The sequence below is a fragment of the Hyperoodon ampullatus genome (assembly GCF_949752795.1).
Source record: "Hyperoodon ampullatus genome assembly, chromosome: 10".
Lineage (NCBI taxonomy): Eukaryota > Metazoa > Chordata > Mammalia > Artiodactyla > Ziphiidae > Hyperoodon > Hyperoodon ampullatus.
In genome coordinates this window covers 64532073-64544783 of record NC_136923.1, presented here as the reverse complement: position 1 = coordinate 64544783, position 12711 = coordinate 64532073, and the positions used below count along the sequence as shown (strand labels likewise).

The window sequence follows — 12711 nt, the reverse complement described above, 5'->3', positions numbered from 1 at the left end:
GAATTATCACAACACAAAATAATTATTTTACAGTTCTGGAAGCCAGAAGTTTGAAATGGGTCTCACTGGAAGAAAGTCAAGTTATCAGCAGGGCTGCATTCCTTCTGGAAGGTCTAGGGGAGAATCCCTCTCCTTGCCTTTTCCAGTTTCTAGAGGCTGTCTGAATTTCTTGGCTCATGTCTCCTTCCTCACTCTTTTTTTTTTTTTTTCTTTTAACATCTTTATTGGAGTATAATTGCTTTACAATGGTGTGTTAGTTTCTACTTTATAACAAAGTGAATCAGTTATACATATACATATGTTCCCATATCTCTTCCCTCTTGCATCTCCCTCCCTCCCACCCTCCATATCCCACCCCTCTAGGTGGTCACAAAGCACAGAGCTGATCTCCCTGTGCTCTGCAGCTGCTTCCCACTAGCTATCTGTTTTACGTTTGGTAGTGTATATATGTCCATGCCACTCTCTCACTTTGTCCCAGCTTACCCTTCCCCCTCCCCCTCCCTATATCCTCAAGTTCATTCTCTAGTAGGTGTGTGTCTTTATTCCCACTGTCTCTTATCTTTTCAATATCTCCACCCTTGCAATTGTCCCTCCCTCCCTCCTTCTCTCTCCTTTTCTCTCCTCTCTCCTCTCCCTCTTTCTCTCCTAAAACATCGTTTCTCCCTTTCTCCCCTGGATCAATCAATTTACAAGACTATTGATTTACAAAAATGTTTTTTTTAACTCCCCCAATTTTTCTGCTACCTATAAACGTCAATCATGTTCTCAAATTAACATTATAAAAGAAATATTTTTCATTTAAAACTAGTAGAATCCAAAAGAGGATTCAGGCATTGCTTGGGAGATGGAGCTAGACAGCATCAAAGGTTAATTTCTAACCCTAACTCTGTTCCCATGATGAGGTGGTACCTAACATGGGAACCAAAGTTACAGTCTATGCATTAGGGTGACACAGAATAACTCATTCACTCAACTGCTGGTGAATGTAAATTGGTAAAATCATTCTGAAAAGAAAAAAAAAAATGACAATGTGAATTAAATGCCTTAAAGATGTCCAAACATCAATTTGGACCCAGAACTTCCACTTCTAGGAACTTTACTCAAGGGACTAACTAAGAAAATGAGCAAACATCATTTACAAGATATTCTCTTGCAGGAGGTTAGTAGGTAGTTGTAGCTCCCAACTTTGAAAAATCCCTCCCTCAACTCCATGTCCTTAACCAACTATTATCCCACTTCCTTCTTTCCTTTAATGGCAAAAATATCTGAAGGAAACATTTCACTTCCTGACTTCCAAGCCTCTCATCAGCTCATTCCTACAAGACCTTGTTTCCTGATACTTTACCGAGCTCTGTCCTGGGAGGGTTATTGAAGACTTTTATGTTTCCAAGTGCAATATTAAAATGTCAGTTCTTTTCTTGATCCCTCAGTCGTACTCTGTGTAGGTGACCACTTTTGCTTGTATGGAATTCTTTCTTCTCTTAGTTTTCAAGACTCTACCTTCACCTGAATTCCCTTCTTCCTCATGGGTCACTCCTTCCCTGTTTCCTCTTCTGAATGTCTGTTAGCTACAGAGTTTGAGCTCAGTCCTGGACATCTTTCTCTTACCTACAAACCCTCTCTCAAGCAGCCTCTTATGTAGTCTCAAGGCTTTAAAGATATGTATGTTGCTGGCTCTCAAATTCATGCTCCAGTCATGACTTAACTCTGAATTTCCATTACTACTCTACTTGATATTCTCCATTAGGATGACTAACCTAGGCTTAATCTAAATCTAAAATATGCAAAACAGAACTCTTGATTTCTTTCCATAAGCCTGTTCCTTATTTCAATATTAGCTTCACTGCCTCTCTATGGCTCAGGCCAAAATTCTAGTGAGACACCCTTGATTCCTCTTTTTCCTCATTCTCCAAACTCAATCCAAGAGCTAGTCCCATTTGCTTTGCCTCCAAATTATGTTCATCCACTTCTCTCCATCCTCATCAGTATTATGGAAACCCTTTAGCCAGCACAACAGGAGTGATGAGGACAAAGTTTATGGAAGAGAGATTTTGGATAAGGTCTTATAGGTCATTGTAAGAAGTTTGGTTTTATTTTAAATTTGATGGGGAATAGCTTGAGGATTTTAAGCAAGGAGTGACACAATGTAGATTTTAAAAGATCTCTCTAAATGCTGTTCAGGGGATGAGGGATACACTGGAGTTGGGAAGAGTGGAGGAAGGGAGTGGACTGTGTTTCTGTATTGTGTAGAAGTTGATGCTTTGTTAGCACCTTGGCCAGACTCAGATGAACAGATTACAGTTTTTGTCCAAGAGGCCAACTCTCAAGTTGAGGTTACAGCAAACGTTGTTTCTTATAGTCAACTCTGACTTGATATTAAGGAGGGAAGACCAAGAAATGGAACTTTTGCTAACACTAGACCTAGTACTAATGATCTTGGGGGGAGGGCACGGTGATAACATTCTCTTTACTTCAAAATTAATAGCTGGGGTACAGGTTAGAGAAGGGACAGCCTTTTTTTCCTTAGGACCTTTGTGATTTCTTATCCCTTTATCTATATAACTGGTATGCTGGACAAGCAACATTCATTGGTTTTGATTAGGAGCCAGGTTTGAGAACATATATATGTATAACTGAATCACCTTGCTGTACAGCAGAAATTAACCCAATATTGTAAATCAACTATACTTCAGTATAAATTTTTAAAAATTAGCTTTGATTTTGCCTCTCCTCTCCTTTAGAACTAGTCAAGGAAGTACTTCCCTTAATTTTGAATAAAACTTGAATTGTTGCATGAATTTTCTGTTGCTTTCCTAGGTAGTAAAAATTCCAGGGTCTTTGTAAGTTACAAACATAGAAATTCATTTACAAAAAGTGTTTAATCCTGGGTAATAATTAAAACTCTGAACTTGATTTAAAGTTAAATCTTTCCCCTCCCCTTTGGTCCAGGAGAGAGGTAGTTTCCTTCTCTCTTCTCGTGAGAGTGGAATGCCGAAAATCCATGGAAAAGAGGTGGATAGATGCAAATACAAGGAAATTTTTAGATTTATTAAGCAAAAGATTGAACTGTGAGAACACAGTGCATGCTGAAGAAGGGCAGTTGTAAAATATTTCCTGTGAAACAATTTTTGGAAAAATTGGAGGATAGCTAATTTGTAAGTGGCTTTTGTGACATTGTGGCTGGTGGTTAAGCCAGGTCCCTTGCAATGCTTTCTAAACATGTAGATTTCCTCCTATGATTGTATGAATAAGAAGTTAGAATTCATTTTATTTCACTAGGGGCCATTGTTGTGATCTATCAGTGACATGTCTCCGTCAAAAAAGTTTTCACATGACAAAGGAGCGAATTTTGCTACTTTTGTTAATTCAGCATGAACTTAAATTTGTGTAAGTTATATTTTCAAAAGGGATTTAATTTGTAGCCAGGGTATTATTTTCACCATATCTTACTGATTGGTTTTCATATAATGATAATTCACCATTCATCTCTTTGAAGTAGTTTATAGAGTTTGGTAAAATAGCAACGAGTTTTGGTTAATGGTTGAGAAACATTTGGACTTGAAACACAAAGGACTACAACCGTAAAAATTTTTCTCCTCATCTAAATTTTGAAGAAAAAATAGAGTTTATCTTTGTAAGGTGAATTCACTGAAATAGCATTATATTTTGGTCCAACACTTTGAGCTCCTTCCTCTAAGCATATGTAATTAATCATATTTACATATGAGAGTTGATTAGATTTTTAAGATAAGAAATGCCATAGATTAATTCAAACACTGTTTTACTGCTTACCTACTTGAATATCTTAATTATTTTTTTGAGTGCGTTTAGTGATTAATACCTCAGTAATCTAGTTTTTATGCTTTACAAATCCTCTCAGTTGAAACAAATACACAATGTAAAGATAGAAGCTTATGGAACAAGCCCATAAGAATTCGATATACAAACCTTGACACAAAACCTTATATGGATTTCCTTCAGATGGGCACCAATTTTTTTTGCATATTAGAAAAAAACTAAATACAATTTTAATTTACTTATTACTCAATTTAGAATTTTGATTTGTTTATGTGGTATGTTGACAGATTGCCACAGAGATGGTCAACGTTATGAAGAAGGATCAGTAATTAAAGAAAACTGCAATTCCTGGTAATGAATTTAAGTGGCACAGAACTGAATTCTACTGTCTGTGTATGTTTTCTTCAAATAAAAGGAACATTTGTGAAACAAAGCATATATTTAAATACAGATAGAATCATAAGTCATAAGATATCACATACCCATAGTTTTTTATAAGCATATTTAATTTTAATAAATGCTTAAAAGCTAATCATGAATATTTCATTTAACGTTTGAGTTTGGTATTTATGACAGTTGCCTGCTTTCACAAACCTCTTAATTTTAAACATTCTGATATACTACAGGAAAATCACGTGTTCTCGAACACAGTAACTATATATAAAACAAAGCTGCCTTGAAATTGATTATCCTGCAGAAAATTTACAATTACAAATGTGTTGAATCTATTGTCTCCATTGTCTTATGTTTTCAAACTCCAATGACTCTGTGATCATTTCATTTATTAATTGCCTGAAGTGGAAGATATTGAGTGGTAGCTAATGCATGTGTTGTGATTTATTTTTGCCAAGAATTAAATGGTCATATGGTTAACAGTAGTCAAAAATATATTTTATGCCTTAACAAAGTGCAACTCTGGTTACTAATTTTATAAGTACACTCCCTAAAGACCAGGCCACTTTCATAATTTTTGTATCTTTACAGCACATGCTCAGGACAGCAATGGAAATGTTCCCAGCATGTATGCCTTGTTCAACCAGGATTAATTGAACATGTCAATAAAGGAGACTATGGGTGAGAGAAATCTTGCTTTCTAGGCTTTTTGGCGCCTCCCCACCCCCATTACCCCTCAGGTTTCAAACAATATATTTCCTATCATTTCCTTCTAAAAATGATCATTCTTTCAAAAACAAACAAAAAAAAGAGTGGGTGAGAAATGGGGAGGGCGGTAGAAAGGCATGTGAAATTGGAATGAACAGAGGTGAACATTAAATGATTAAAAATTAAAATGCACAAAGAGGAAATATAGAGCATGGTCTTAAATTGTTTAGGAAGGAGCAGTGTCAAGGTGTGAGTGAGGCTAGTAGGGGGAGCTTTAGTTTAAATAAGTATTCAGGCAAAATCAGGAAGTAGGCAAACAGGTTCATTCATGTTTATCATCTTTCCTTCCGCTGCTGCCCTGACCCAGCCAATCATATGCTCATCTAACCTGGGTAGATTCCGACCTTCGGAAAGCAGTATTTTATCTCGATGATCCCCCAAACGACCAGTCCATGTAGACAGCGTCATCGACATGACTGATATCTAGCCAATTTCACTCACGGTTGAGTCAAAACACTGGTTGAGCCATTTTACCTCGCTAATAAACGGAAGCTTGAGCTGATTGACACTTAAAGGAAATAACTGTTTGATGCTCTCTGATAGATTAATAAATTAAGTCACTTTTCCACTTACATAGAGGGAATTAGGTGTAGGTGCTGACACTGGCTTTCTTTAGTGAACTGAAGGGAGAAGGGATGGGCCAGCTGTTTTCTGCTTCAGGATTTCTCCACTGTCACTGATCAAATCTCTATACACCCTCGAAAACATTTTCCACCTTCAGGAAAAGATTTCACGTGAGAAGACCTATTGTCAAGCAACTATAAAAGTGAAGTCATCCTGAAATGCATTTTTTTTTTTTTTTTTTTTTTTTTTTTTTTTTGGCGCTACGCGGGCCTCTCACTGTTGTGGCTTCTCCCGTTGCGGAGCACAGGCTCCGGACGCGCAGTCTCAGTGGCCATGGCTCACGGGCCCAGCGGCTCCACGGCATGTGGGATCTTCCTGGACCGGGGCACGAACCTGCGTCCCTTGCATCGGCAGGCAGACTCTCAACCACTGCGCCACCAGGGAAGCCCCCTGAAATGCGTTTTTTAAACGTAGAAATATCACTTCTTGCTACACCTAAGACATATGTTTCCCAGGACAGTGGGGACACTAATTTTCGAGGCACCCAGAGTATTTGCTTGGAAGACACGAAAGACACTTGGAAGTCACATTTGTTGATATTAATATTCTTAAACCATTCTCAACTCCTCTGTGTGTGTGTATGTGTTTTGACAATATTTTAGGTGATAATATGGTGACATTTCAAGTATTTCTAGGGAAAAACAATTATTTTCTATGGCTAAGTGATATTTAAATCATTAAAAGGACATAAGAGTATGTGTCATCATGAGAGATTATCTGAATCAGGTTCCTAAAAGGATTCAAATGCTTGAGCTAACAAGCACACACTTCCAAGAAGGCAAGATAAGCAGCCAAGCTTTCCGCTGTCACAGAACCCAGGAGAAACCGCAGTCTAAAGCAATGTGGAAAGAAAGTCATATAAGAGTACAGATCTGTTGGGAATGCTGCCTTCTTTGGGAGGAAGAATTTTCTTTCCATCATTTGTTTATTTTGAGAGTACTCTAGGACAATTTAAGAGGCACGGGATTTGCCTTTTAGTAGCAAACATAGATGACTTGGAAAAAAAAAGGTGAAGTAAAATTGCAGCAAAAGAAAATATACACAGATCAAAGAAAAAAGTTAAGTAAAAGAGACAAAGTATGAAGAAAAGGAGTAAAACTAAAATTATTTACCAGGGAACAAGAGGAGGGAGTGTAGAAAGTCCTTGAATTTAAAAGAAAGTTCTAATTCTCAGATATTTACTGTTCCTGATGTTCAAGTTGTTTTCATGTATGAAAACAGAGTCATATTATAGCATTCAATGTCTATTTTAAGTGCTTTTTAAAATAGCCTACATACAAATATATACAGCCTTTGCTTTAAAACATTTATTTCTGTCATCTTGGTAGTATTTAGATACAAACCTTTATTCTTTCAGCATAGCCCACTTCAGTGCTTATTTATTCCCTGTATTATGTTGTAATGCAATTAATATTAACAAAACATGTGTTTCCCTTTTGGCACTGCTGAGGATACAAATAAATAATTTCTTAGAGGAATTTACAATCTAGCTGAGGAATCCACATATCATAACTTTGTAAAAGGATTTCTAGTGATAGGGCAGTTATAAGTGGCAAATTAGTAGCACAAATAATAATCAGCAAGTTAGTGGAACAAAGGGAGAGAGAGAACAGTCTCAGTTTATCTGATGCTGTCAAACAAACCACTTCAGAATTTAGCGCCCTGAAAGCACAAGCTTTTTATTTGTTCATACCGGCAATTTGGGATGGACTTAGCTGAGGCTCTTTTCCTGGTCTCTCCTGGGGTTACTCATGTGTCCACAGACATCTAGGGCCTCAGCTGGGGCTGCATTGTCCATGTGACCCCCTGACCATGACTGGTGGTTGGTGCTGGTTGTTGGGGGGTCCATGTGTCTCTAGCAGGACAGCCTTGGTTTCTTCACATAATGACAGTGTTCAAACAGGACATGAGTGGAGGGTGGAAATGGCCTCAGGTGAGGCCAAAGCTTGAAATTTGAACATTGTCAGTTTCACTGCTTTCTACAGGGCAAAGCAAGTTACCAGGCCAGTTCACATTCAACGGTTGGAAAAATGGACTCCATCTCTCTCTCTCTCTTTTTTTTTTTTTTGGTACGCGAGCCTCTCACTGCTGTGGCCTCTCCCGTTGCGGAGCACAGGCTCCGGATGCACAGGCTCAGCGGCCATGGCTCACGGGCCCAGCCGCTCTGCGGCATGTGGGATCTTCCCGGACCAGGGCACGAACCCGTGTCCCCTGCATCGGCAGGCGGACTCTCAACCACAGTGCCACCAGGGAAGCCCCCGGGACTCCATCTCTTGATGGAAAGAGCTACAAAGAATTTGTACCCATTTTTAATCCATCGTATCTCTAACCCTGATTTTTCTTATGAACTCAAAGTCTATAGACTATCTATTGAATAAGTTGACTTGATTTCTTATTGATTTCTCAAAGTCAAAAATACTCCAAATCAAAAAGATTAACCTTTTGACTTGTCCTTGATTACTGGCATCCCCCGCTACCATGTCAACTAAGCCAGAAAATCTGAAGTTAGTTTGAGGCTTCTTTCCTCTTCACTCTCATTCACTAGACTCTTGTAATCCCCACAAAATTTATTTTAGAAATTTATTTCCTTTATTCTTATGCTATATTCTAGTCCATTTCTTTATCAGCCCTAGTTTGAAATGACCTGACTTTTCTCTCTGTTTCCAGTCTGACCAAATTCCAACCAATCCTTTGTACTTTCATGGTTATCCTTCTAAAACAAAGCTTTGATTCTGTCACTCAGGTTCTTAAAAAGTCTTCAATGACACTCCATTGTTTTAGAATATAATTATACTCCTCAGCATAAATAACAATCTGTCCCAAATGCTTTACTGCCTCATCTTTTACACTCTTTCCAGCCCCTGTCTCTCTGGTCACTCTCATAGTTTAAGTGTTCTACTTATCTGCTATTCCCTAAATGTTATTCCCAATTTCAAACCAGCTTTGCTCCAGAGTTGCCTTTATTTAGAATAAATTCTCTCTTCTCTCACATCTGGCTGTCTAACTCATTCTCATCCTTCCAGGCTGAGCACTAAAAAATCACTTTCTGTAAAAAATTCTTCTAACTCCTTCAGGAAGAGTCATGTTTCAGTCCTCTACTCTGATCAGATTTTGACCTACCGCTAATAAATTACACATACTGAAGTCATTTCTCTCTTTGTAGGCTTTTTAGAGTATGAGCTTTTTGAATGTAGAGAAATTTATTTCTATGTTACCAGTGTTTACTGAAGAATGTGATAGATAAATTAAGAATGTTCAGTAAATGCTAACTTGGGTTAGAAGGAAAGTGATGACAGACATAGAGGACAGACTGGTTGTTGCCAAGGGAGAGGTGGGGTAGGAGAAGGATGGATTGGGAGTTTGGGACTAGCAGATGCAAACTAGTATATACAGGATGGATAAACAACAAGATCCTACTATATAGCACAGGAACTATATTCAATATCCTGTGATAAAGCATAATGGAAAAGAATATGAAAGAGAATATATATATATATATATATATATATATATATATATATATATATATATATATATATATTCTGAATCACTTTGCTGTACAGCAGAAATTAACACATTGTAAATCAACTATACTTCAATTTAAAAAAAAAGTGATGAGCCTAGATCAAAAAGGATGATATAGAACAGTGGTGCTATTCATGCTTTTTTGAGCATAAATTATAGTAAATCATACATTTAACTTTATGACTTAGTACACACACACACACACACACGTGCACTTGTACATATACTTAAATGTATATAAATAGTACTTACCCTCACTCTGTCCTATAAACTCTAGTATTTCCTATTGTTTCTCTTATATTCTATTTTATCTTTTAAAATACTGATCCCTATTCACTAAATTGAATGATTAATTAAATGGCCAAAAAATGTCTCAGTGTTTAAAAACTACTAGTGTGAGACACCAAAAACATAGTTTACTGTTGTGTGAATTTGCCTAAGGCTGATCCTGGTGGTCTCTTAAATAAACCTGCAATGTCTAATATATTCAAAAGTTTCTTTATTGAAATTCCCTGGATGATGGAGATTACATTTAAAAATTGTGGCTCAAAGTTGCTTAAAGTTTTATGAATTAACAGATGTTGTAAAAGAAAAGAATTAACTTGCCAGGCATATTATTGAAAATTGAGTCATATCTTTAATCATTCATAAGAGCCTTTCACACTGTAAACAATTTTGGTGATAAACAAAACAGGATAGAGTTTAGATTTGCCTTAAGTACTGAAAATATATTGTCCTTAAGTTGTAGCTAATTCAAACAAACAATGATTAAAGTACTTTCATCTTTCTCATTTTTCATATCTTATCATCTCTTAAGGAATTGTTGCCTTGAAATCTCAACATTAGATTTTGAAAACAAAGCTTACTTTTTTTATGTAAGGGCACAAAATATGTCTCTAAAAAAAAGGTACTTTTTAATCTAATTTTACATCAATTGAATTTATATTATATTAATAATGACTAATATTATTGAGCATTTACCACAAATTAACTCATTTAATATATAATAGAATATTTCAATACTTCAATAAAATATTTTAAAAAAATTAATTAGTGTTGCTGTAATCTTTTTAAGTATAACTATTTTATCCTCAATTTTTCATGTATACTTGTTTTTACATGGTCAGCTTCTTTTCAAATCTAAATTATAAATAAAATAGATGACCCTATTTAACCTATAAGTACATTTCTGAACATTCAAGCTTCTTTCTAAAATACATTTAATGACATTTAGAAGAAACTGCATATATTGGCCTTATTATCACTAAAATCCCTTTACTGTATGTGGAGATTCAATATTCTTAAATTTAGTCTATATTAATACAGCCTTAGGTTCCTCATTTGAGACATTAAAATAATTGACATAGACCTACTTTAAGAAGAGTGATATGCTTCCCTATTAGAGTAATCAATAATGCATCATTAATGTAATGAATATCTAGCTTTCAGTAACTGTTCCAATTTTGTCAGATTTGCTTCTATATAATTTCAGAAATATAAATGAACATGTAATGATAAAAGTGACATCATGTAACCTGTACCTATTTTTCTCTTTCATTTGTAAGGCAGATGGACAGCCCAGAACTACAGCCAATTCTGGGGAATGACTTTGGAGGAGGGTTTCAAATATCGCCTTGGCACCCTGCCACCCAGCCCCTTGCTTCTGAGTATGAATGAAGTGGCAGTAAGTATCCTCTCTGTTTGACTCATGTATGTGTGTGTTTCTATAAGTGTGTTCGTAGGTGCATATAAAGCAATTTTAAATAACTAAAATAGTGAGTTTTGTGCTTTCTGAGATAATTTTGTCATATAAATTAAAAAAACCTTTCCCCAAAATGGTTGTTACATCCCCCCAAATTTTCATGTGGACTTTGAAAGTTCACTAATATTAATTAGATATAGTTTCCTTTCTTCAGGAATGATTGTGTTCATTTACATTGCTAACCATTGCAGAGAAATTCATGTTTCTGATGATTGGCTTTCAGGTGACCCAATGCTTAAGCAAGTCATTAGTTGTCCTTATTTTTCATTTTCTAAGTAAACTTAGTTATTTAGTGAATTCATCAAAACAGAGTTTTGATAACTCTTGGGTACTCCATTATGAAATGAAGATAAAATAGATGCCAGTAACTGCAGACAGGTATGCTATGATGACTAGCAGAAGTTTATCCTCAAAAATCCTCACATTGTCCATTAAAAGAACACTTTCAAATTTCCCTGATGAGCTGGCAAACTCCTTCATGAAATTGCCATGTTTCATAACACCCTCATGTTTTTAATACTATTGTATTGGTTTTCCCTTTCATTTTCAAGAGGAGTTATCTTCTGATAATAGATACCTTGCATAAAGAATCTTCCACCTGTCTAGTTATCACAGATGTCTAACTTAGAGCTGCAGTTTTACCATCCCATTTGTGGTGTCTCTCAGTTGAGATTTTGATTGCATTCAAGGCCTGCTACAAATGCCCAAGGCATTTGTATCATTTTTTTTTTTTTTAGATTCCACATATAAGTGATATCATATGATGTTTGTATTTCTCTGTCTGACTTACTTCAAAAACAAACTTTTGGTTACCAAAGGGGAAGGGTGAGAGGGAGGAATAAATTAGGAGTTTGGGATTAACATATGCACACTACTATATACAAAATAGATTATCAACAAAGATCTACTCTATAGCACAGGGAACTATACTCAGTATTCTGTAATAACCTATATAGGAAAGAATCTGAAAAAGAATGGATATATGTATATGGATAAGTGAATCACTTTGCTGTATACCTGAAACTAACACATCACTGTAAATTAACTCTACTCCAATATAAAATAAAAATTAAATTAAAAAAATGTCCAGGGCAGAGAGGGGTTCCCTGGCTGCTGGAGAACTGGCTCTTCGCTCTGCAATGAATATTCCCAGAAGCTCTCAGAATCTCAGAGCAAGCAGGACTGTTGTTTATGCTGTTGGATGAGTTGTAGATCCACAAGTTCCTCATTAAATGTTCAATGCGCTTTGCTTTCGAAAGATGTAATCCCCTGACTTATTATTCTAGTTCAAATTCCAGTAGCAGGACCTGCTAAATTATAACTAGTATCATAAAAGATCATAATAGCTGCCATGTACTGAGTAGTTGTGTGCCAAACACTCTTATCAGCACTTTCATACATTATCTCATCTAATTCCCAGCTTGATGTAGTGGACACTGTAATTCTCCACATTTTAAAGACAAGAACATTGACACAGAGAGAGGCCAAGTCACATGGAGATGGAGAGGAGAGAAAAACCACCATAGAATTACTTAAATGGCAGAGCCAGGACTTTAAAAGATCTGCCCCCAAATGGTTCCTAGACTTCCGGTATAATCAGTTAGCTTTGGCCAGTTCAGGTTCAAAACAGCAAAAAGTCTTGGAGCCAGAACTAGCTTTATGAAATGATCAGCTTAGATATATTTTTGGATTTTTTCCACAATCAGTAAGACATAACATCTTTAGAGGTGTGGCTTAGATTCATGACTTACTTATAAGATCAATTGGAAAAGAGTTATTTTTTCTGGCTGTTTTCTTTTTCAATTTTGTCCTTATCTATCTGGAAAAAAAGAGACAGAAGT

The 12711-nt window shown here is 36.1% G+C and overlaps 1 protein-coding gene across 1 annotated transcript in view; it reads left to right on the top strand.

Annotated features, from left to right (window-relative positions):
• Positions 1-12711, top strand: part of TINAG (tubulointerstitial nephritis antigen) — a gene marked incomplete at both ends in the record, with an annotated part of 99877 nt that overhangs the window by 3526 nt on the left and 83640 nt on the right. The window contains 3 exons of the mRNA XM_079713554.1: positions 4086-4149; positions 4783-4872; positions 10678-10792. Coding sequence (XP_079569680.1) covers positions 4086-4149; positions 4783-4872; positions 10678-10792 — 269 coding nt within the window. The remainder of the gene's footprint in view (positions 1-4085; positions 4150-4782; positions 4873-10677; positions 10793-12711) is intronic.